At 46.1% G+C, this 25,074-nt stretch overlaps 1 protein-coding gene across 1 annotated transcript in view; it reads left to right on the forward strand.

Annotated features, from left to right (window-relative positions):
- Positions 1 to 24,138, forward strand: part of rapgef6 (Rap guanine nucleotide exchange factor (GEF) 6) — a 142,756-nt gene extending 118,618 nt beyond the window's left edge. The window contains 14 exon segments of the mRNA XM_080014441.1: positions 1,725 to 1,892; positions 2,891 to 3,106; positions 6,592 to 6,803; positions 7,863 to 7,986; positions 9,516 to 9,539; positions 10,445 to 10,665; positions 12,440 to 12,607; positions 13,681 to 13,827; positions 14,293 to 14,412; positions 17,418 to 17,631; positions 17,633 to 17,653; positions 21,226 to 21,755; positions 22,855 to 23,289; positions 23,826 to 24,138. Of these exon segments, the coding sequence (XP_079870567.1) occupies positions 1,725 to 1,892; positions 2,891 to 3,106; positions 6,592 to 6,803; positions 7,863 to 7,986; positions 9,516 to 9,539; positions 10,445 to 10,665; positions 12,440 to 12,607; positions 13,681 to 13,827; positions 14,293 to 14,412; positions 17,418 to 17,631; positions 17,633 to 17,653; positions 21,226 to 21,755; positions 22,855 to 23,289; positions 23,826 to 23,848 (2,623 nt within the window). The 3' untranslated portion in view covers positions 23,849 to 24,138.
- Positions 24,139 to 25,074: the final 936 nt, after the last annotated feature.

Below are 25,074 nucleotides of genomic sequence, written 5' to 3' on the forward strand. Positions count from 1 at the left end.
GTGCTCTAATTTGCTGCTGTAATTTCAGTAGCCGATGTGATACCTAACGCATAAAATGAGTGACTCCAAAATTATAATTACCATTTGTCACACTAACTAATTGTGAGAATTTTGGAATCCAAATACGGGGATATGAGTGGGAAAAAAAGTTGAGAACCACCTCTAGTATTATCATGGCTTCCATGTTGTGCTGGACTCCAAATAGGCCTCTTGAAATCCAGTGTTCCCTTAAAGGGTTAATCGGTGTGTGTGTGTGTGTGTGTGTGTGTGTGTGTGTGTGTGTGTGTGTGTGTGTGTGTGTGTGTGTGTGCGTGTGCGTGCGTGCATGTCAGCTTGGCCTCCTCTGGTCCCTCATCAGACACATCCCAACTAGGCTGCCATGAATATTTCATCCTTCCACTGTGGTTTCCTCAGAAAGCCGGGAATTATTCATACACACAGACACAGGAGTCATGCAAAGACACACACACACACATATATACAGTTCTGAATGTCATAATATTTTGTACGTGCACTTAGGCAAGCACCCTCACCCTTTCACTCTCTCTCTGCTACTTCTCTATGTCTTCCGACCACCTATCTCTTGCATCCCTGGATCCTCTCCCAGTGGTGATACCGACTGGCTGACGGAGGGTCGAGCTCCGTCGCTATGAGGCCCAGTTCACACCCCTGAAACCCATTTAGACACAGCCAGGGCATCCCCGGGCCACACACACACACACACACACACACACACACACACATAGCAGGTTAGTTCCACTGCTGTCACTCTGCCCAGTTGGGTTCAGCACCTCTTTTGTATCAGCCATTCATTCACTTCTCCTCAGCACGACTTCCTTGTTGGCTCCCTGTCTTTGAATCCATTAGATGATGAAGCGATAGATAGATAGATAGATAGACACATACATACATAGTGCTGGAAGATGGTTCTAATGGTTTCCTGGAAAATATACTTCTCCAGGAAACATCAAAGATCGGACACAAAGACACATGGTGTTATTCATCATAATTTCTCTCCCTCTATCTATCTATCTATCTCTCTCTCTCTCTCTCTCTCTCTCTCTCTCTCTCTCTCTACCTGCCGCCCTCCTCGCTCCTTTGCTGCCCCTGCTCCTCCTCCTCCCTTCCCTCTCTTCACCCTGGAGGAGTGTAAATATATGACCATAATCTATCAATGCTGTCATAACGGCGCTCACTTTCCCCAAACTCATCCCCACTTGGAGATGGGGAATGTCGCCGTTTGAGATGAAAAGTGACACTCGGGGGATTTATTTGCTCTCCGCCGGGACTGAAGTTAGACTGCAACAGCCAAACACACACACACATTATTACATCATATTATTATTATCCTATATGACATTATACTATATACTACTATATTTTATTAGACTCCCATCTTGGGTTCTAAATCTGGACTATACTGCAGGTGGATATTCAAATAACACTATGGATCATAAGTGGATTATACTGTGGACAATAGAATATATACTTTACTTTACTACACTTCTATAATCTACCATTGCACATTATTACTACACTACTGGTAAATATGATGTACTGTATACTATAATACCTGTACTGCACTAACTTACTTTATTGAACTGCCATCTGCCCAAATTGGGCTCACTACTACTAGTCAGCATAATGCTGTCCTAGTCTCCTCCATCCATAACCTCCCTCTTCTCTCTCTCTCTGTCTCTCCATCCACCCCTCCGTCCCTCCAGGTACTACCTGAAGAACAACATGGAGACAGAGACGCTGTGTTCGGACGAGGACGCCCAGGATCTGCTGCGGGAGAGCCAGATCAGCCTGCTGCAGCTCAGCACCGTGGAGGTGGCCGCCCAGCTCTCCATGAGGGACTTCGACCTCTTCCGCAACATCGAGTCCACCGAGTAGGGCTCGCGTTCAACGTCACTTCATTTAAACAAGAAATGTTTGGTCTCATTCTGTGTCCTTCAGGAAGAAATGTGTGGGGGGAAAAAAGCCAGATAGAAATAATCGTAATATTCACATTCAACTGAAATCCTTACTCGGTTCCTGCTGGCAAATCACTCAACGGAGCAGCTCGATCTTAATCAGGTGCATTATGGGCAGTATGAGCTACATAGCCGTATCATGGAACAAACTTTAGTCAGAGCAGCGGTTCTCAACGTGGGGGTACTCCCGGGACCCCCCCCCCCCCAGGGGTTCCTTCAAGAGGTTTCAGGGGGGTCCCCAGCAAAATATTCAAGGGTTAGGGTTAGGGTAGGATATACTGTATCAGGATACATAAGGATAAGATAACACTTTATTTATCCCCGTTGGAAAATTCAGCCGTTAAAACAGCAAAAAAACAGTACAAGAGAAAGAGATGCAAATTCAAATGAGAAAAGAAATATAACATATGTTCACATCTGTCTACACATATATGAGTTACCACTATGCTAACTAGTAGCACTATGCTAATCAGATTAAAACATAAATCTCACCATGATTACATTTATAAGACCTTAACACTATTGGAAAATGTACGATGACTTTTTGAATTCTGGAAATGGGCCCCAATCTGTGACCTAAAGCGTATCAAATTGAGGTTCCTTGATATAAAAGACGTCAAACACTGCTCTACGGATAATCGATCAATAATTATATAATATATGTAAATAAGATAATAATAATAATCAATCAATCATCGACCAATCAATCAAGTTCTAATTATGCAGCTTTGTTGTTAGCACATGCAAGGCCAAATAGTCCTCACAGACCATAATAGTATCCCTTACTGTTCTTTACACAATACAGCATGGTCTCTAATCCCCCTGACCTCTATCTCTCCAACAGGGGTATGTTGTTTTCCATGCATCGATTTATTATATAGATCCCATTTGAACTGGTCACTGTTTGCCTGCAGGTACGTGGACGACCTGTTCAAGCTGGAATCGGGCGTGGCCAGTGGCCACCTGAAGCAGTTTGAGGAGGTGATCAACCAGGAGACGTTTTGGGTGGCCACGGAGATCCTGAAGGAGGCCAACGCACTGAAGAGGATGAAGATCATCAAGCACTTTGTCAAGATCGCCCTGCACTGCCGCGAGTGCAAGAACTTCAACTCCATGTTCGCCATCATCAGGTGTGTGTGTGTGTGTGTGTGTGTGTGTGTGTGTGTGTGTGTGTGTGTGTGTGTGTGTGTGTGTGTGTGTGTGTGTGTGTGTGTGCGCGCGCGCGCCCCCCCTGTCTTCTCTAAATAGATGCTGTACCACACCACTAGTCCCAGCACTCCTCTCTCTCCTTGTTTCTCTCATTCTCTCACTTTCTTGCTCTTGCCTCACTTTCTCCCCCTTCTATCTCGCGCTCTTTTTCGCTCTCTTTACTCACTCTTTACTTTATATCTCCTCTATCTCTACCTCTATCCCTCTCTTTCTTACTCTATATCTCTCTATACTGCCCCCCCCCTCTCTCCTGCCGCCTCTCCCAACAGATTGTTGCATCAGCTCTCTTATTTTCTGCTGCAACTCGACCACTTCAAAACAAGAGTCCCCCTGGTGACACTTAGAAGGGAAGTGTGTTGTTACTGTGGTTTGGCTCCAGATGAAGCTGAGCTCATCACTGTGGCTTTGTGCACAGTGCACAGGGCTGAATCCTCAGCGCAGTGAATGGTAGCGGGTCAGTTTCCACTTGTCTGTATTCAAACCATTATCATACCAAACTGCCATGTCATATTTCTTGAACGTGTGAATGTATTTGGCCAATCCATAGACTATAATACGTAGTCTATTATTATACACCGATCAGCCACAACATTAAACTACCTGCCTAATATTGTCTCAGTCACCCTCATGCTGTCAAAACAGCTCTGACCCATCGAGGCATGGACTCCACAAGACCTCTGAAGGTGTCCTGTGGTATCTGGCACCAAGACGTTAGCAGCAGATCTGTTAAGTATTGGAAGTTGTGAGGTGGGGTCCCATGGATCAGGCTTCTTCTTCCAGCACATCCCACAGATGCTCGATTGGATTGAGATGTGGGGAATTTGAACCTTGAACTCTTTGCCATGTTCCTCAAACCATTCCTGACCAATTTTTGCAGAGTGGCAGGGCGAATTATTCTGCTGAAAGAGGCCACCATTGCCATGAAGGGGTGTACTTGGTCAGCAACAATATTTAGGTAGGTGGTACGTGTCAAAGTAACATCCACATGAATGCCAGGACCCAAGGTTTCCCAGTACAACATTGCCCAGAGCATCACACTGCATCTGCCTGCTTGTCTTCTTCCCATAATGCATCCTGGTGCCACCTCTTCCCCAGGTAAACAACACACACACACACGCCATCCATATGATGGAGAAGAAAACGTGATTCATCAGACCAGGACACCTTCTTCCATTGCGCCATGGTTCAGTGCTGACGCTCACATACTCATTGTAGGTGCTTTCAGCAGGGAACAGGGGTCAGCATGGGCACTCTGTGTCTGAACACTGTGTGTTCTGACAGTTTTCTATCATAGCCAACATGAACTTTTTCAACAATTTGTGCTACAGTAGCTCTTCTGTGGGATTGGACCAGGCGAGCTTGCCTCTGCTCCTCACGTGCATCAATGATCCTTTGGCGCCCATGACCCTGTCGCTGGTTCACTGGTTGTCCTTTCTTGGACCACGTTTGGTAGGTACTAACCCCTGTATGAAGGAACCCCGGGAACACCCCGCAAGATCTGCCGTTTTAGAGATGCTCTGACCCAGTCGTCTAGCCATGACAATTTGGTCCTTGTCATAGTTTCTCAGATCCTTTTGCTTGTCCATTTTTCCTGCTTCCAACACATCAACTTCAAGAACTGCTGCCTCATATATCCCACCCCTTGACATGTGCCATTGGAACGAAATGAGCACTGTTATTCACTTTACCTTTCAATGGTTTTAATGTTGTGGCTGATCGGTGTATTCTGTCCCTCTCACTTTTATTCTTCATTTCCTCTTTCAGAAATAATACATTTCCAAAATCACAACCAAGACAACAGAGACCGGGAAAGAGAGAGGGAAAATAGATTCACATTGTATTCTAGCAGGAAGTCTATTTTTGCATTGACTTTCATTCAGTCAGAGGTTTTCCGATGCTGACATCTAGTGGCCGCAGACTGAACTGCGGGTAAAGGGGCTTCAGCATTGGCTTTAACGCCGTTTCTGATTGTCCAACCCGGACACCTCGCTACCGCCACCCTGACACTTTCGGTAACACCTCCACAGGATAGGGCTGCTCTTTCTTTCCCCGCTGTTGAAGGGCTTTGGGAAAGCAGGTGTCGTGCCCTTGCCGCAAGGTACCGCATGGCACTCTGTCTGCCTGGAAGCACTTTCCCCATGTCCTAAACTTTTTGGGGGATTCTGAAAGAGATGTCATTGCCGTGCCCAGCTCAAGTCCAACTCTGGCCCTCTCCTGGACCCATTTACACCACATCTTTATGCATTCAAGTCAACAGGACAGGAAGACCAACTTATAAATGAAGACATCAATGGTCTTTTAGAGAGGTAAAACAGGGTCAAAATGTATTTTTTTACTTAAAATTGAATACTTGCGGCTCTAAGCGAAATATTGTTTATTTATTTATTGGTGAATTTTGGATACATTTTACCGTAATGGAAATAATAATAAATTATTTTTTAAAAGGGAACATAAACGTTGGTAAAAAAAAGGAAACATATTTAACTAAAACAACAATTTGCATAACCAGCAACTTAAACACACGCTTAGGCATTTATTATTTTTGTTTAATTTTTGCATAACCAACAACTTCAACCAACACATTTATTATAAAACCTGTATTTTGTCACAAGACCAGTTCTATATTCAGTTGTTTCCTTCAGGCGACATTGTACGATTTGGGAACAAGAAACCCGTTTATTACATCTGCACTCGACACAGATGTCAACAAGATGCAGCTATCAAATCATTTTGGTTATTTTACATTGTTAGACACAGAACATGCAGAAAATGAGAACACAGACACTGAGAGCAGGGAACAAAACGTACAAAGATACATTTTCTGGAGTTAGAAAGACTGGCTTATCTTTTTTTATACCGTGTGTGCTTTGTGCTTTCCTTCAGTTTCCTCTGTTGGAACCCCCACCTCTCTGAAGGATTTTCTCTTATCGTGTGTGTGTGTGTGTGTGTGTGTGTGTGTGTGTGTGTGTGTGTGTGTGTGTGTGTGTGTGTGTGTGTGTGTGTGTGTGTGTGTGTGTGTGTGATTTATTCAGCACAACTGCAGTTAACCTGGAGTATTTCTCTCCCTCTCTCTCCATCCCTCTGTCCCACTTTTACTTCCATCCCTCTTCTTCCTCCCTCCCATCTCCACCTCCATCACTCATATTTTATTCAATCCCTCCCTCTGCCTCACAATTCTCCTTATTTCTATCTCACTCCTTCCCCCTCCCATATCCCAATCGCTCTCTCACTCTCATTCCTCACCTGCTCCCATCTTTCATCGCAACCTCCCTCACCCTGTCCTCCCCTCATCCGCCCCCTTTTCCTCTGCATACAACCTCAAACCACACTAACCCCTTCTACATCTCTCATCTTCTTCCACCCCTTCTCTCCTCTCCCTCCTCCCCCTATTCCCTGGTGGTCCCAGTGGTCTGAACCTGGCTCCGGTGGCCCGGCTCCGGGGCTCATGGGAGAAGCTTCCCAGCAAGTATGAGAAGCTGTTCGGGGACCTGCAGGACGTCTTCGACCCGTCGCGCAACATGGCAAAGTACCGCAACATCCTGAGCAGCCAGAGTATGCAGCCTCCCATCATCCCCCTCTTCCCCGTGGTCAAAAAGGACCTCACCTTCCTGCACGAGGGTGAGGACGTTTGTCTGTGTGTTTTACTGTATCATTTTTGTGTCCCCCCCAACCCCCCGTGTGCTGTGAATTTTTTTCTAATTCCACTCGAAAAAAAATGTGAATGGAAAATAAGCTCTTATGTTGCAAGATCAAAAAACGTGTTGCAAGATCAAAATTGCGAGGCTGCACTAATTCAGCTAATTTGTCAGTTCCATTCAGAATAGCAGCTCCAGTAGAACAAGCTTTACTCTGAGCGTGAGGACAGTTGTAGTGAAGAAAGGTTTAACTTTTTTAAGTTTAAATTCTTGACGAGTCACTCAGTGAAGAGTCGTTTGATTTTATGAGTCTTTGTCCATTTGAGTGAAAGGACGGAAGGACTTCCTGAGCGATTAACAAGAGTCAGAAGAGTCTGTTTGGCTCGGAGTTGTGAGCGGAATTCTCACAAGAATCGTTTAATTCTGTCAAAATTATTTATTTTGGTGGAATGCAAAGTGTGAATAACTCGCATTGAATATGAATTATGCCAAATGCAAGTGGTCTGTTTTTCTTTGGAGTTTTTTAATTGAATCATCAGACGGTTCTGTCAACTTCTGCTTGTCAGGAGAGGCAAGTCAAAAAAGAGATTAAAAAAAAAATATATATATATTTACACCCTTAAACAAAAGTTTGCCTCATTTAAGGAAGTAATAGTAGCTTGGAAAGGTTTCCATACACTAACACAGTTCCTGCTCTGACACAGCACGTCTCTTATTCATCGGAGAGTTTCTCCAAAAACCGAAAGGAGACATGAAAGCAGAAGCCTCGTGACCTTGTGGCCCTTTTGCGCTTCCTTCTTCCTGTGTTCAAAACGGGGCCAGGGGGTCAGGGTGCTCCGACCCGTTATTCACTTCTGTCCAAGGCTTCCCCCTCCAAAGGTGTATATATAAAAAAAAAACAAAAAAAAAAAAAGCTGCCTAATTTGGAAGAGACATGAAAGGTTCCTTTATGATGCAAGAGGGGAAAAAAACCTCAGGCTTTGGCCTGAAAAGAGGCTTTAGAGTGTTATAACTGTGTGCGTGTGCGTGTGCGTGTGTCCAGGTAACGACTCCAGCGTGGACGGCCTGGTGAACTTTGAGAAGCTGCGGATGATCGCCAAGGAGATCCGCCACGTGGTGCGCATGACCTCAGCCAACATGGACCCCGCCCTCATGTTCCGACAGAGGTAGGCTCCTCCCGCTCCTTTCTTCCCTTTCTTTCTTTCCCTGCCTTTTTTCTCTTCTTTTTAAGACCTTCCCTTCAATTTGGTCGTGTTTCCACGGATTAAGGGGTTGAATCACGCCGTTTTATTCACAGTTTGCCTGGTTTGTGAGACGATTCCCAACACACGCACACAGACACACACAAGGGAGGCATGGTTGTGTGTACACAATCATTCCAAGTGCCCTGAGAAGAATCGAAATCGTTGTTCAGAACAAGGACTCGCTCATAATTCCACTTCAGCTCGGGAACACTATTTTTTTGGGCAGACGGGTCATATTGCTGTGGCTACCCCTCACATCCACCGCCTCAACCAATCAAACGACCTGAATCCATTGGATCAGGTGCTCTGCCCTTAATTAAAAAAAAAAAAAAAGCTGTTTCGGCTGGAGGAAAAGGTGACTTCAAAGTTGTTTTTGTTTGTTGTTTTTATGGCTATTGTTTGTTGGTTTGAAACAAAAAGTTATTATTTCCAGTGCAGTCCGGCTCCAGTGATCTCTGCCTCCAGTGCGGTTCAGTGTTCCTTGAATATATCATATTGACGATACAAGACGTGACAATTGCCCCCTGAGAGAACGTTTGAACTGATGCCAATGTCAGTGTGTATCTTGCATCACTCACATTGTGCGTCTGGCGTGCATGGGTGTTTTTGATACGCTGCTGTCCATCACTGCCACGGTGCATGACTGCCCCCTGTAGGAAGTCCCATTGCACTGTAAGCGCGACAGCTTCCTGCTCAACACATCCAGTGCATCCATTCAGCACTGCAGTCTGCTGAAGGGCTTTTATTTTGGAAAATACCACACATTGGCACAGAGAACAGAAACAATATTTCATGCCTAGTCTAAAGGAAGATACGGGGCCCGACACTAACTTTTAGAAGTGCTTTCCAAGTTGGCAACCATTCATCCGCTGTTAGTTGCCAACAAAATTTTAATCATTTTGTAATTGAGTGTTAATGTTCCTGTATCATTATAATCCATATTTCCATGTTCTCAGTTGATTTTGGGAGTAAATCAATGACCCAGGAAAACAAATTTTCCTGGTGCGGAGTTGGACCACGCTTTTCTTTTTCTTTTTTTACATGTGAGAGGTGGTTGACAATGGGGCAAGATGGCTGACATTTACCCAAATCAAGCAACTGTTGATGTGAGGCCCTGAAGAGAGCCTTTGTTTGTATCAGATTTTTATGGGTATGTGACATCGCTGTTACAGATTTGAACGCTCATGTGGCGGTAAAAGCCGATTGACCCCAAAGTTTCATATGAGGCCACTGTTAAAAACACACAATATATACACAGAGATGCAAAAGAAACAAACCAAATCACACCACGAATATGTGGAGTTGTCCAGTGTCCTACATCCTGTCATGTCCTGTTCCTCTGTGGTCATGTGGCCTCTACATAGTCTTGTCCGCCCCCCCGTCCCCCATTCAACCTGACACCTTTACCTGTCTCTAAATCACGCTTCGATCTTCACGCCTCTCGCTTGCAGGAAGAAGAGGTGGAAGAGTTTAGGGTAAGTTTGTTTACCTGGGGGTGCCAGTTCCTTCCGGTTTGCTCTGGACTAATCTGGTTCATGCATCCACCCACCCCTCCCGTGCATCCCCCCTTCCTTCCATCATGTCATCCTGCAAACCCCCCCCCCCCCCCCCGGAAGCTGCATGTCCAACAAACCCCGTTCCATTTTCAGAGCCCGTACCCCTCGCTGAATTTACCATTCATTCACCATTTACCTGTTAACCCTTTGACCCTCATTTGTTTCAATGTCGTGTGTGTGTGTGTGTGTGTGTGTGTGTGTGTGTGTGTGTGTGTGTGTGTGTGTGTGTGTGTGTGTGTGTGTGTGTGTGTGTGTGTGTGTGTGTGTGTGTGTGTGTGTGTGTGTGTGTGTGTGAGTCAGATGTTGCTCAAAATAGTAGCTTGAAATAATGGGTCCACTGCGGTTTCTTTGTTTGTTTCATTCATTTGTTTCATGCATTCGCCATCATAATATTCCTCGTATCAAACCTTTTTAACCCCCTTCCCTCCACCCAGAAAAATGCTTGGTTCGTTTTGTTCTGTTGTAAGCATGAATCTTCTGACACACACACCCACACACACACACACACACACACACACACAGACACTCTGAGCTGTAGGAGACAGTGGTGCTAGAATGTTGTTGGAGCCTTAAGAAACTGTCTTAGTCGTACTATTTCTAAATCTCTCCATACTTGTCTCTATCCACCCAACTTCCCCTATCCGGTTTTCCCACTCACTTTCTCACACCTCTCTTTCTTTCCCCCCCCCTTTCTTTCTTTCTTTCTCTCACCCTCTCTCCATCCATTTTTCCACCCCTCTTCCTCCCATTTTCCCCTGTCTTCACACTCCCTTTCTCCACCTTTATCTCTCCACCCGCCTCTCCCTATTCAACCCCCCCACCAGGTCTCTGAGCCAGGGAAGCACCAACTCCAACATGCTGGACGTCCAGGGCGGCGGCCACAAGAAGCGCGTGCGTCGCAGCTCGCTGCTCAATGCCAAGAAGCTGTACGAGGACGCGCAGATGGCGCGCAAGGTGAAGCAGTACCTGTCCAACCTGAGTGTGGAGTCGGATGAGGAGAAGCACCAGCTCATGTCGCTGCAGTGCGAGCCAGCCTACACCACCCGTGAGTGAAAAAACAAAAATAAATCAAAGAAAGGGACATCAGTGCATTGTGAAGGCAGAGCTCTGTTAGGTGTTCCTGTTTAGGTTTTGCTGCCAGAGAATTGCATCGCTTGTCGGGAGACGCTCTCAGCCAATTTGATTCTGGAGTGTTTGAAGTCTTTCCTGTTTCAGTCCGTTTTAAAGTTGAAGCTTTTTTCTTGTGCGCAAATTAGCTTCAACTTTGTCAACAGCATGTTTTCAAGTTTATTCGACAGTTGTCAAGTATAAATTTCCGTATATTTTACCCGTTACTCTTTCAAAATTGTGTAATTGAAGTTCAATTGAGGGGAAAAGGGCTACTGCAGCATAACAATGATTTTGTTTGGGCTTTTTTGGCACTTAAAGACGCTTTACAAGTAGAAAACATGAGATAAAATCGACGTTCAAAAAGGTAGTGTAAAAGATAGGCACAAGGATAGACAGAAGAAAACATGGGAAAATAATTAGCAAGAAACAAAAATAGGGATGGAAAAAGACAGGAGTAAGAAACGCGGAGATTAAAAGCTATTTAACTCATCGATTGACAGTGAATATTGTCACAGTTTATATTTTTCATAATTGCGTGATTTTACATATGTTGGGAGCATTTTAGCATCAGTTTTAGCCTCTTCATTTTTTTGGAGTAACTTTACTGTTGAACTAAATTGTTAATGTTTAATGTTAATGTCGTGATTTAGCTTTGTAATTTAGTCGTTGGTAAAGGTGTTTGACATTGAAGGGGGGAAAAAACACAGAGCATCTGCTCCAGTGTAACCCTCCAGTGTCGTCATAGTAACCGCATCTGTTGTGCTTCTCTACTGACATCAAGTGATTTTAAGGTGAAATGCATCAAATCATGAAAAAACTTTTTTTTTCCTCTACAGAAATCCTGATTTAAGCAGTTCATATATAGATCTATACATTAATTATCCCTCCATTTTTTGTGTAATTAAATGCAACAGCATCAGAAATCCCCATTTTTCTTTATTTTCCTTTGGAAACCTTAATATCATCTTTAGATTTAGGCCGTCGTAGAGATGGGAGCTTTCCATGATTTATTGGTAATTATCCAAGGCACTGCCTTTTGATTATTCTGAAGCAGAATTGGGAGGTGGAGCCACATTTGGATATCTGTTCGCATCTCATCTCTGGAGTAGCCTCAGAAACCAACACCTTTTTAACATTGAGACTGAGTTTATAAAATGTATCCCTCCCACTCTCTAATAAAGGATGCTATGTGTTACTTGGGTTTGAAATAGTAAGACACAGTTAAACATTTTAAACACATGGACACACATCAACACATCCCTTATTGCTTTCCAACAGATTCAATCCCCACATAATTATTCTACATGTTATTAAATCAACCAGATTTCCCAAATAACCTATTATATGCCAACCAGGTCTCGTAGCACATTTACCCCTCTGGACAATGAAGTCCACCTCTGGACCCTCTCACTCCTACTCTCTCTCTCGACTTCTCTCTTTCTATCTCTGTCCATCCCTCTCCTGGTTTTCTGGTTTTATTCATTTTAATACAACCACTTTATTTTCTGTTTGGTTTGTTTTGTCTTAGATTATGTCATTTATTCATGTATTTCAGATCAAAGTTATTTGCATGGCTATTTTTTAACTCTGCCTTTTTAGTATAGCTTATAATGAATTCTAATTATTTGTAGTCCCCATGTCCCCTTCCTGTATAATGCCCGCAAAATCCAAGCCCAATACAACACTGACCCCTAACTGCTCTCCTGCAGTGTCCAAGAACCTGAGTGAGAGGAGGTCCACCAAGTCTGACATGTCTCCGGTTTCTCTACGGTCGGCTCTGCCATCGGTGAAGGCCCAGAACCGGGTGTCCCAGGTCCTCCAGGTCCAGGTGCCCCTGTACCCGCTGCGCAAGAAGAGCAAGGACATAGGTGCACCCAGTAAGTAGACCATGCCCATGTTCACCAAGTAAGCCCCAGTGTGCAGACCATGCCCATCTTCACCAAGTAAACCATAGTGAGTAGACTGTCCGTGGTAAGTGAGCAAAGGCCAGGAAGTAGACTGTGCCTGTGTTCATAAGTAAACCCCAGTGTGCAGACCAGAGGTTCCCAACCATCGTGCCGCGGGGCATTTGCCACTGGGCTGTGAGAAGGCTGGCGGGAATCTTTTCAGATGCGATTGCCACTCCGCTGCACAATTAGAGCAGCGTAGCAGCCTGCTCTGCTGAGAGATAATGGCGATCTTTTCTATAAATAAAAACAGTGTTTTTATTGTACATTTATTTAATTTACTCTGTTTCCTAATTTAATAAAACAAAAAGAGCCCTGTCAGTGAACATTTTGAGCACTGTGGTCCGATAATATAAACGTTGGTTGTTTGTAAACGTTGGTGCAAACCCTGGTGTAGACCACGCCCGTGTTCACCAAGTGAACCCAAGTGTGTAGACCACGCCCGTGTTCACCAAGTAAACCCAACTCAGTAGACTGTGCCCGTGTTCACCAAGTAGACCCCAGTGTGTAGACCATGCCTGACTTCACCGAGTAAACCCCAGTGAGTAGACTGTGCCCATGGTAATGAAGTAAACCCCAGCGAGTAAACTGTCCCTGTGTGCATCAGTTACACCCAGAATATGGATCTTATTTTGCTGCTGTTTTGTGTGTGCGTAGTCTCTTAGTTAAGTTGTCCTTATTGGCAAGATTTTCATTGTATTTTTCCCTGTATTTCTCCCAGTACACATTAAAAGGAAGAACAAATACAGAGCAAAGCAGAACCCTGAGTATTTCTGTATCTGCATGTTATTACTTCAAAAAAATAAATAAATTCAGCACAACAAGCTCAGCAGAGTTAATTATTTGACTGTCAGGTCGCAATCAAAGTCTAAGAAAAACAACTTCTTTCCAGAGAAGATGGCAGTTGTTTTTTACCCTTAAGTATTCTGATGGGCGTGTTCCAAACTCCCAGGTTAATTAAGTCTGCTTGTTTTTCTCCTCTCCTTCTGCCACCGTCCCCGTAGACTCCAGCTCCCCCCAGGTGGTGAAGAAACCTCCCGTCAGCACCGCGGAGGAGTGGAGCGCCAAGAGGCCGTCAGATGACACCGTGTCCACAATGTCGTCCCTGCACTCCAGCCCCACCGTGTCCCCGCAGGGCTCCCCGCGCAAAGGTCTGAAACACATTCACTCAGCGTTGAAGTTATTGTCTTCTTAGTTGTACCGCACTGTACTTTTATGAAAACAGCGATGCAAACAAAGCCAGGTGCTCCGCTCTTTGGCCTTACCGTCTGGCTCGCAGTTAATGAATCAAGTCAAGTTATGGCCAAGTCAAGTTTATTTATCGATCATTTAACCGAGGTGAGGGTCTCAAAGGGGCTTTGCAAGTCTGCATTTATAGGGAGAGAATTAGATGGTAAACCTGACCCCAAACCCTCCATCAGCAGGGGAAAAAACACAAAAGAACAGCTTAATGAACAACGAATAATGGCCATTAGGGATTATAACGTTATAGTTATTTTTTCCATGTACCCCGACCCAGCTGCTGCTGTACAGTAAGTCATGAAAAAACTGCAAAATGATTAATAGCAGGATTCTTTTTCCTTTCTCCTCCCTTGTTCCCTTTCCTTCTCCCCTAGGAGGGGGCGTGGCCAAGTCCCACAACTCCAGCCAGCTGAACCTGTCGGGCTCTTCCTCTTCGCTGACCAGCGACGCCAGCACCAAGGCCGGCACCGTCAGCCTGCGCAGCTATGGCATAGGTGGGGCGCTCCTCCACAAGAAGTTCCTACTGATGACCCAGCAGAGCAGCCGAGAGGAAGGCAGGGCAGAGGAGGAAGAGGAGGAGGAAGAGAAAGGGAAGGAGAGAGGGAGGCAGATGAGTAAGGTTGGAGAAGGTGAAGGGAGGCAGCAGAAGCACCCGGGTGCCCCTGGAGATCCGGGCGACAGAGCAGGGATAAGTCCCCCGGCCCCCCTGCGTCTTCCCCAAGATCAGTCCCGTCCCTCCCTGGGAGCCGTGTCGGGGAGCCCCCCTGCCATCGGACCCCGCTGGAGGCCCCCCCGCCTAAGGGCGCCTTTCAGGAAACTGAGAGAAAGAAGTGTATCCGGGGAAAGGTCGACTTTGTTCGGGGTCTGTCTCAGAGCTGGGGAGGGACAGGAGGGAGAAGGGGGAGAAGGGGGAGAGGAGGGAGAGGAGTGCGAGATACCTCCCTCCTCAGCCCAGGATCAGGGACAGGATCCAGGACAGCAGAGACCCAGGAGGTCGGTCAGTCCCAACCCCTTCCTCTGGCTCTGCAGGGGCAAGTCTCGGTGAGGCAGAGGAAGGAGAGAAAACTCAACTAGTGAACAAGTTCTGTTCAATACAAACAAAACAAATGAAAGAAAGGCAAATCTTAGTTACACTATATTTTTTAGAAGCGGTTGCTTTCCTTTTCTTTTGTTTTCAGCAACGGCAGCTCACTCAGATGCTTATCATTCTCTGAGAGACTCATGAAAGCAAAAGGGAGAGAGAGAGAGAGTTGTATTTCCAAAAGAGAGAGACGAGGAGCAGCTTTTGTCTGACTTTGTATCAACAACAGGCCGACATTGTTCTTTTCCACATTTCCAGTTCTTCGCTCGCAAAGGTTCTTTGTTCATGAGAAAGTTTCGGTTCTCAGTGGAGAGACTGCATGCAACAACATAAATCTTACCTAGAACCCCCCGTGTGGCTAATGCCACCACACAGGGAGAAGACCCAGTTCTGTTTTTGTTTGTTCGTCTCGTGTAAAACATGTAGATTTTCCAAATTGGAATTGAAAATGGCATTTCAAGTGAAAAATACCTGTTACAGTCTAGTTATTTACTGTTGGCTTTGTGTTACGTGGTTCAGTATTGTTGTCGATCTACATTCAGGGAACGTGATTTCACTACACTGTTGACAATGGGACTGGGTTTCTCTATTATTCAGAGTTTCTGTACTCGACACCAGTCACAGCCAAACTGCAGAGCTTCAACGTAAATGATGTTCTGTAACACAGAATGCTCTGTACGTCCATGACTCAGACTTCACCTGCATGTGTTTCATGACCATGACCAGTGTTCGAAGTTTTGAAATAAAACCATGTTTTGCTTATTCAAAGTGCAATGCGCTCAAATGGGCATATGCTCCACCACCAGTGTAGGTTAAGGTAAGAGTTGGTTCATGTAAGGTAAGTGTAGGTAAATGTAGGTTAAGTTGTTGTGTCTATGTGTGTAATTGTAGGTTAAGGTAAGTCTAGGTAAATGTAAAGCAGGTTAAGAATTAGGAATGCGTCTCCACAGTCGTCTTGTTGATCAGTTGTGGACCAGGGCCCTTCCTCTAATTGAAAAAGTTGTGTATTTTATTTTATTTTTTACAAATCTTAGCTTATTTATTTTCTCACAAATCTATGCTGCTTTACATTTTTGGGGGTGAAATTGTGAGAGCTGTGGCCATACAGCTATGTAGTTGAGCGTAGTAAGGCGTTCCTTCCTTGCAGCCAGGGACACAGATTTTGTGACCGCGCTGACTTGTACACACCTACAAGCGCGCCAACTCCACATGCGCTGGTGAGGGTCTTTGACACTGTACACCGATCAGCCACAACATTAAAACCACTGACAGGTGAAGTGAATAACAAGTTTGTTCCAATGGCACCTGTCAAGGGGTGGGATATATGAAGCAGCAAGTGAACAGTCAGGTCTTGAAGTTGTGTTGGAAGCAGGAAAAATGGGCAAGCGTAAGGATCTGAGCCACTTTGACAAGGACCAAATTGTGATGGCTAGACGACTGGGTCAGAGCATCTCCAAAAGGGCAGGTCTTGTGGGGTGTTCCCGGTGTACAGTCGTTAGTACCTACCAAAAGTATTCCAAGGAAGGACAACCAGTGATCCAGCAACAGGGTCATAGGCGACCAGGGGCTCATTGTTTCGCGTGTGGAGCAAAGTCCAGCCCATCTGGTTCGATCCCACAGAAGAGATACTGTAGCAAAATTTGCTGAAAATTTTAACGCTGGCTATGATGGAAAAGTGTCAGAACACACAGTGCATCGCAGCTTGCTGCCAATGAGGCTGCGTAGCAGCAGACCGGTGGGTCCCATGCCCATGCTGACCCCTGTCCAGTGCCGAAAGCACCTACAATGGGCCTGTTAGCGTCAGAACTGGACCATGGAGCTATGGAAGAAGGTGGCCTGATCTGATGAATCACGTTTTTCTTCTACATCATGTGGATGGTCGGGGTTAGGGTCCGATCCGATGCAGCATCATTGGGATGTGCTGGAACAACAATCCCGATTCATGGACACCCCAACTCACAAATTCCAGGACTTTAAAGATCTGCTGCTAACTCCTTGGTGCCAGATACCACAGGACACCTTCAGAGGTCTTGTGGAGCCCATGCCTCCATGGGTGTTTTGGCGGCACAAGGGGGAGCTACACAATATTAGTGTTTTTTAGAGGTGGTGTTAATGTTGTGGCTGATTGGTGTACACAAATAGCAGAACAGAATTTAAACAGAAAATAAGTTGACAATTGTTGCTAAAGTACACATAAATATTCTGAGGTTGCTAAGCAATTAACTTTGTTCAAATTCACAATGTTTTCCTGTGTGATCAGACCTCAGCGTGTCCTCAATGCATCTTGGGTGTGGTCACCCAGGTCACATTTTAAAAGGTGAAAACAGGGCCTGAGTTTCAGTGAACACGATGCAGGTGGCAGAATTCTGTATTCAGATATCAAACAGTGACGCCCCCTTCTCCTCTCCCTCTGCGCAGGCTACGCCCTCCTCCCCGCCGGCAAGGCCGACAGCCTGTCCGACTCCAGCCACAGCGAGATTTCCTCCCGCTCCAGCATCTGCTCCGTTGACTCCATGCCGGCCCCCCTGCCGGAGGACAGGTACCACAGCAGCAGCAGCAGGACCTGCGCCCCTGCCTCTACACCCCATGCGGCCGTTACCACGACGACCGCCTCCGCAGCTGCCGTCACTCACGTCGCCGTCCCTGAGAGCAGCGTGGCGCCGCAGCGTGGCAACGGCAACCAGGCGATCACAAGGTAAACGGTGACGCAGCCCCCCCCATCACCACTGCCCTTGTGTTGCACTAATAGGCTAAAGGCTGCACTAATTCATAGGTTCCAGTCAGAACAAGTTTCACACTGGAAACGAGAACTCGTGATTTGTAGGTTTAATCCTTTTTTGAGATTCGGTTCTTGACGAGTCTCTCAGTAGAAGGAGTCATTCAAATTTTGGACTCTTCATCTTCTCGTTCATTTGATTCAGTTGGTGTAACGCACGGTGAGTGAGGGAGAACTTCCGGTGAAGGATAGAAGAGTCAGAAGAGGCGAGACCTTTGACCTCAGTTTAGCCCTCAGTAATCATTTTCAGTTTCTGAGTAGAGATTTAACTTGCTTGCCCACTCTTTTGACCGAGTGACTCTCCTCTTATAACGTTTTGTTCACTACAAATGAATTGTTTGCGATTGGTGCATCAATAATCATAATAATAAGCCCAGTTCTATCCCACCGCATTATACCAAAGGATAGTGGTATAGTGCAGTGGGAATATAATATTTCATTGTAAATAGTGTGCAGTTGCAGAAAAAACTGTAGGAAACATGGCTTCGTATGACTGCAACAGCCCCACAAATACACACACACACACACACACACACACACACACACACACACACACAACACACACACACACACACACACACACACACACACACACACACACACACACACACAGTCTTCCTCCCCTAGCTGGATGCCCATTATGTCCTCTTATTTAAATTCAGACCGCAGGAATGACTCAATTGGGTTTTTTTATGAACATTGCATGTTTTTTCCCCTTCTCTCTGCCACTGGAATTCGGGAATGAATCTATTTGTGTTGTTTTGTCTGGTGTTTGTTTGTGTTCATACACCAATCAGCCACAACATTAAAACCACTGAGAGGTGAAGTGAATAACATTGCTCATCCAGTTCCAATGCGCCTGTCAAGGGGTGGGATATATGAGGCAGCAAGTGAACAGTCAGTTCTTGTAGTTATTGTGTTGGAAGCAGGAAAAAAGGTCAAGCGTAAGGATCTGAGCCACTTTGACAAGGACAAATTGTGATGGCTAGACAAATGGGTCAGAGCATCTCCAAAACAGCAGGTCTTTTGGGGTGTTTCTGGTATACAGGGGTTACTACCTACCAAAAGTATTCCAAGGAAGGACGGCCGGTGAACTGCTAACAGGGTCACGGCCGCCCAAGGCTCATTGACGCGAAGTCTAGCCCGTCTGGTTCGAAGAAGAGCTACTGTAGCACAAATTGCTGAAAAAGTTCATGTTGGCTATGATAGAAAACTGTCAGAACACACAGTGAATCACAGCTTGCTGTGTATGGGGCTGGGTAGACGCAGACCAGTCAGTGTGCCCATGCAAAAGTGCCTCCAAAGGCCACGTGATTGTCAGAACAGGACCATGGAGCAATGGAAGAAGTTGCCCTGGTCTGATGAATCACCTTTTCTTCTACATCATGTGGATGGTCGGGTGTGTGTGTGTGTTGTCAACCTGGGGAAAAGGGGCACCAGGATGCACTATGGGAAGAAGACAAGCCGGCAGAGGCAGTGTGATGCTCTGGGCAATGTTGTACTGGGAAACCTTGGGTCCTGGCATTCATGTGGATGTTACTTTGACACGTACCACCTACCTAAATATTGTTGCTGACCAAGTACACCCCTTCATGGCAATGGTATTCTCTGATGGCAGTGGCTTCTGTCAGCAGGATGATGCCTCCTGCCATACTGCAAACCACCTGCCTTGTGGGGGGATATATATATATATATATATATATATATATATATATATATATATATATATATATATATATATATATATATATATATATATAGTTCAGAGAGGCTGCTTCTCAACCTTGCCAAATAAACAACAGACTTCAGTGAAACTTCAGTGTCTAATGTTTGTTGAGCGTTATTGTTCCTGTGTGACTGGCTCAGTTTCCCTCATAAAGAGGAGCCCATAAAAACATCACCGGATGCAATAATCTTACTGGTCCTGTGCTGCTATATTACCTTGGCAGGATTTTTTTATTTTATTTTTATTTTTTAGCACTAATCCATCAGGCTTTTTTATGAAATATGCCCGTCTTTCATTGAGTGGCTTGTTTGTCCAGTAAAACTGCAGCAGCGTATCCAAGCAGTTTATGAAACGCAAACCAAAGAGAAAAGCAGAGAAGCCTTTTCATTTTGATGTTTTATCACCCGACACACCCGGAGGCCGGCCAAATCAGAGGGTGGAATTAGTAAAACATATTGAGCCTCAAGGTTTAGGTTGTTAAGAGTTAAGATGTGTATGCTGCTGTGACCTTTGACCTGCTAACAGTTCCCTCATGCCAAAGGATTTGATGGCGTTTCACCAAAATTAGTCGTGCTTTATAACAGCGATTCCCAACATTTTTCATATACAGTGGCGCCTCGACTTACGACTGTAATTCGTTCTATAAGAACGGTCGTATGTTAAAATAGTCGTATGTCGAAGCAATTTTTCCCATATACCCCCCGCTCATATTTTTGTATGATTTCCTTCTTAGTTTCAAAGGGAGTCATTGTCTTTTTCTTTTTCCCATCATCCTTCTTCTTAGGACTCATCATGAAGGGTGAAAATAAACAAAATACACAGCACAAACACAGTAAATATGAAAAAATATCGGTAAGCCACGAACTACGTGCACACACCATGTAGGTCGCCCGCTGACTTACGGCTGACTGACTGCTGACTGACTGCTGACTGACTGCTGACTGGCCGCCGACGCACCAACTGCAAATTTCCATATCTTGGAGCAGTCGGTCGCAAGTCGATACTAATTTTCCAACTATCGCCACTTGTATCTTGGTTTAGTCGTAAGTAGATGCAGTCGTAAGTCGTAAGGAACCACTGTACTGCTATACTCATTAGCCGGGCCCTACCAAATTCACGCAAAATGTTGCTAAATTTTTACGGACCTAGATTCTCAACTATAACAGATTTCACAGATTTTAAACAGATTTTTCTTCCGGTACCTGGTGTTTTATGTTTACATCCAATGGCCCCATTGTTAAAAGACCCACTGAGACAAGCTTAACATACACCTGACAGTATAATTTATATACATTTGCCAATAGAATGCCAGATTCATGCGTGGACAAGACCACGGCTCCTTCTATTGACGGAAAAGAGAACAACTGTCGCATATGCATGATGTGCACATGTCGTGACACGTTGGTCAGGACTTCCTGCTGCTGACTCCAGCTCCGCTTTAGCACCATAGCACTTCAGCACTTACATTTATTCAGGGCAAATTGTCAATTACGTGGAAGGAGGCAGAATTCACGGTCCGTGATTTCAAGGTGTAGTTGAACCGCTAATCATTTTGCTGCGGACCCCCTGGAACCTCTTGAAGTACCCATGATGGTCCCCAGACCCCATGTTGAGAACTGCTTGATTCATAGTGTGTGTATATAACTTCTCTCTTATTCTTCATACAATTGGATGCAACATTCAGAAGTTACTCATATTCCTTCTTCTCTTTCTTCTTCGCCCAGCTCCTCCTCTTCCTCGTCGGCGGTGGCTCGTAGCTGCGTGTTGCGCGCCTCCTCCACCTTCGCCTCCTCCGCCTCTGTGGAGGAGCTGACGCCGGACCACGCCTCCCTGGACTCGGTGGGGGACAGCGGGCGCGGCAGCTGGACGTCGTGCTCGTCCAACTCCCACGACTCCTTCCAGAGCCTGCCGCCGTCGTCCTGCCGGCCCTGGGACCACGCCCACCCCCTGAGCCACACCCACCTAAGCGGCTTCCGGCACACGCAGCTGGCCGGCCCCATCGCCGAGGTGGGCTCGGCGCGCGAGGACGCGGCGGCCAAGCGCCGCTCCCGGGACTCCGACTCGGACGTGTCGGGGCAGAGCTGGGCGTCATCAGGCTCGCTATCCGACGCCTACGAAGGGAACTACGGCACCGTGAAGCGACGCAACGCCTCGGAGGGCGCCGCGTCGCCCTCCCGTGAGGACGGCGGCCCGTCGAGCACAGACCCAGCCGCCTACAAAACAGTGACGTCGAGCACGGAGAAAGGCCTGATAGGTGAGGCGGCTGGGTTGCCAGTTTGAGTCCCTGGGAACGCAATGGTTTGAGTGGGTTTTGTTTTGTGTTTTCCGCGTCACCATGCATGCGGAGGCTGCTATAGAATAATATCAGCGACAGCTTTGTTTGATTCTTCATTCACTTTGCTTGTGAGCACTGCCACACGGTTTGGTGTGAATTAGGAATATTCTATGAAGTCTACAAATTTGCTGTTGCGGTTGATTATTATTTAGACACAGAAGTGGACAATGTTCGGTTAATCATTGTCTGGAGTTACCCTTTCACCCATGTAGCCCACAACCGGAGATTGTCCCTGTCAGATGCGTTTACACCACCTGGAAATACTCAGTTTGGTTTAGACGAGGGGCGGAGCCTGGGTAGAGCAGGAGGCAGGACGTGATGCAATGACGCTACAGAGTTGTAGCACGCCCAAGATGGCGGACGAGGCTACAGACTTTCTCTTTCTTTTTTGGTGTTGGAACTCCATGTATTTGGATGTAATATTAACAAATGTAATGGGGACGTAATGGGTACACTTTCTCTGTGATTCTCCCTAGTATTCTCGCCCTAGTATTACACGTCTGTGTAATGCAGAAGTGATGTACATTTAGGTAGACAGTTAATTTTCCTTGAAACTAACCATGGAAACTCAGGTAATTGACTTTCTATGTACTGAGACATTTCTAACATTGGTTTGGATGGAAACATGTAACTATGGAATCGAACACTTATACACTTACAAAATAATCTGTTCCTGTCTAGTTTTTCCCGTCTGACAGGGCCTGTAGCGTTTAGTATTACTGCTGTCGTGTTAGGACAAGCAGCTAGAAGGTTTTGTAGGAAAACATGCACCCTGGCTTCATAATCCAAACTCATTCATACAAAGATGAGTGTGCACGTTTCCCTGCATCCTCCACCCATCCCACCTCCAGTTTATTTTCCAATGTGATCATCCGCGCCGTTTGAATGAAACATTCACATTGATTTTGGTTTTCCGTTTTTTTCCCCTTTTCTTTTATTTTCCCCTTCCTACCCACAACCCACCCCCTCACCCCCACCCCACTCACACACCGCTCCACCCACTGACCATCTCATCCAGTGTACTGCATCACCTCCGCCGCCAAGGACGAGCGTTATCATGCCCCTCCTCCCACCCCTCCAGGCTACCAGGGTCTTGCTCTGGGCGACTTGGGCTTCACAGACGGGGCGGGGGGAGGAGGAGGTGGAGGCGGAGGACTGGGCGGAGGCGGGACCCCAACGGGCCCGCCCAGGCCTCCGCACCTCCGGCCCCCCGATTACAGCGTGGCGTTGCAGAGGAGCAAGCTGCTGCACAGCCCAGTGGGGGGACTGGCGGCCGCGGAGGCCCGACGGCTGGCCGGCAGCCCGCAGCACCACCACCACCACCACCCCCACCAAAACCACCACATTCAGAACAACCACCACCACCCGCACCAGGACGCCCCATCACCGGGACACTTCTCCAGACCGCCCAGCGCCTGCCTGCCACCACAGGGACTGGCAGAGAGCGAGGATGGTATGTGTATGTTTCTTTAGTTATTTGCACACAAGGAACAGTTGGGGAACAGTCGTTGTCATGATGTTATGATGTATGATGTTGTTATGATGAAGCCGGTAGAACAGCCCATGATGTTCAGAAAACTGCATCGGTCAACATATCATACATCAACATATACATACATACAACATACGTTACAATAAGACAAATCCCGGAGGATATCTAGTCTCATATATTACACAACTCAATACATCTCTGCCTGGTTTCACGTCCCTCGCATCACGCCGCCTAGAAGCTAATGCTAACGCTAGCCAGTGCCACCATCTTGTGACGCTACATAGAAACCACAGTGGGAGAGAGAGAGACGTAAGCAGACACTGAAATCAAATAAACAGGATGACGTGCAGCCGGGCCCGTCACGACGGTGAGACATCCCCCCCCCCGGATCTTCTCAAATGCCTCCGCATCCTGCGCGTTGTCTTAATTTGAAACAACAAAAGTAAATATTTTGAATGTGATTTGTTCAACCGCTGTCTCGCCCTCCTGTGTTCCAGACGAGCAGGTCTCGGCGGTGTAGCAGGACATGAGAGGGGACGCCAGCCATCGGGCTCCTGGACCAGGACCCTACATTCTGGCTGCATCCCAAAACTGTTAAGACGGGCCTGCTTTCGGAGGACGGCCTCCAGGGGGCGCCATCAGTGGGATATAGTGACGATATAGTGGGCCGCAGACTCCCCATCTTTTCACGCCTCACATTTGACAGTTGTCCTTCAACTAGCCAAAAAGAAAACGAAAACGGGGAAAATTAAAATGCGACAGGACGTTTTTAGAGATTATTTAAACCCAACGGAACGGACCCCAACCGGAAACAGGACATTTGAGGGAGGATTCACAAAACCAAGGAACAAATGACGACAGAAGAGAGGGGAATCCTCCCGAACGGAACCACCGCGTACCTCCATGTTTGCACTCTGAGCTGTGTTAACCCTGTGTTTTTAGTCTTTTATTGATTTTATTTTTTATTCTTTTGTTTGCTTTGGAATTGCGTCTCAGCTTTGAGCAGAGTTTTGATGGATGAGTGGACACTGGTGCTTTACAGTCTGGAGTGTAAGCATTGAGACCGTCGGCTCTCAAAACAAGACGACACTTTTAATGGATGAATAATTGTGCTCATTGGGGTTTTTCTTTTTTTCTTTGTTTAGGCGGGTAGAAAGGGAGGTTTTTTTAGCAGCCGACTCAGAACAACAGGACTTTGGACGATTAAGACCCCTCCCCAGGAAAAAAAAATACAGAATATATATATATATTATTTTTTTTATATCTGGACTCCAAATAAAAAAAAAAGAAAATCATAATAATGAAATCTGAACTCTGCTTACACTGTTTACTGTCACTCCACCAGTGCCGTGTGTGTGTGTGTGTGTGTGTGTGTGTGTGTGTGTGTGTGTGTGTGTGTGTGTGTGTGTGTGTGTGCGCACGCGTCGAGCACTTACAAGTACCTCGTTGAGCTCAGAAAAAAACAAAAAAACACGCCTCTTTGTAACGAACCGACCAAACACCCCTGGCAGTTGAAAGCATCCGATTAACAAACACACACACACACACACACACTTTAAAAGCCTTTTTTTTTTTTTTTTTTTGAGGTAATCAGTGTTTATGGCGATGCTCTGCTCGTCATCCTTTGTTTACATCTTTACTGGACGAACGGTGGTGTGTGGATTTGGGCTTAAAGTAACCTGCTAAATTTGCTTTAATGGGATCACACTCCACGTTCACTCTGTCAGCTCAGAGTGTTCCCCTCGA

Source organism: Zeus faber, assembly GCF_960531495.2.
Source record: "Zeus faber genome assembly, chromosome: 14".
Taxonomy (NCBI): Eukaryota; Metazoa; Chordata; class Actinopteri; order Zeiformes; family Zeidae; genus Zeus; species Zeus faber.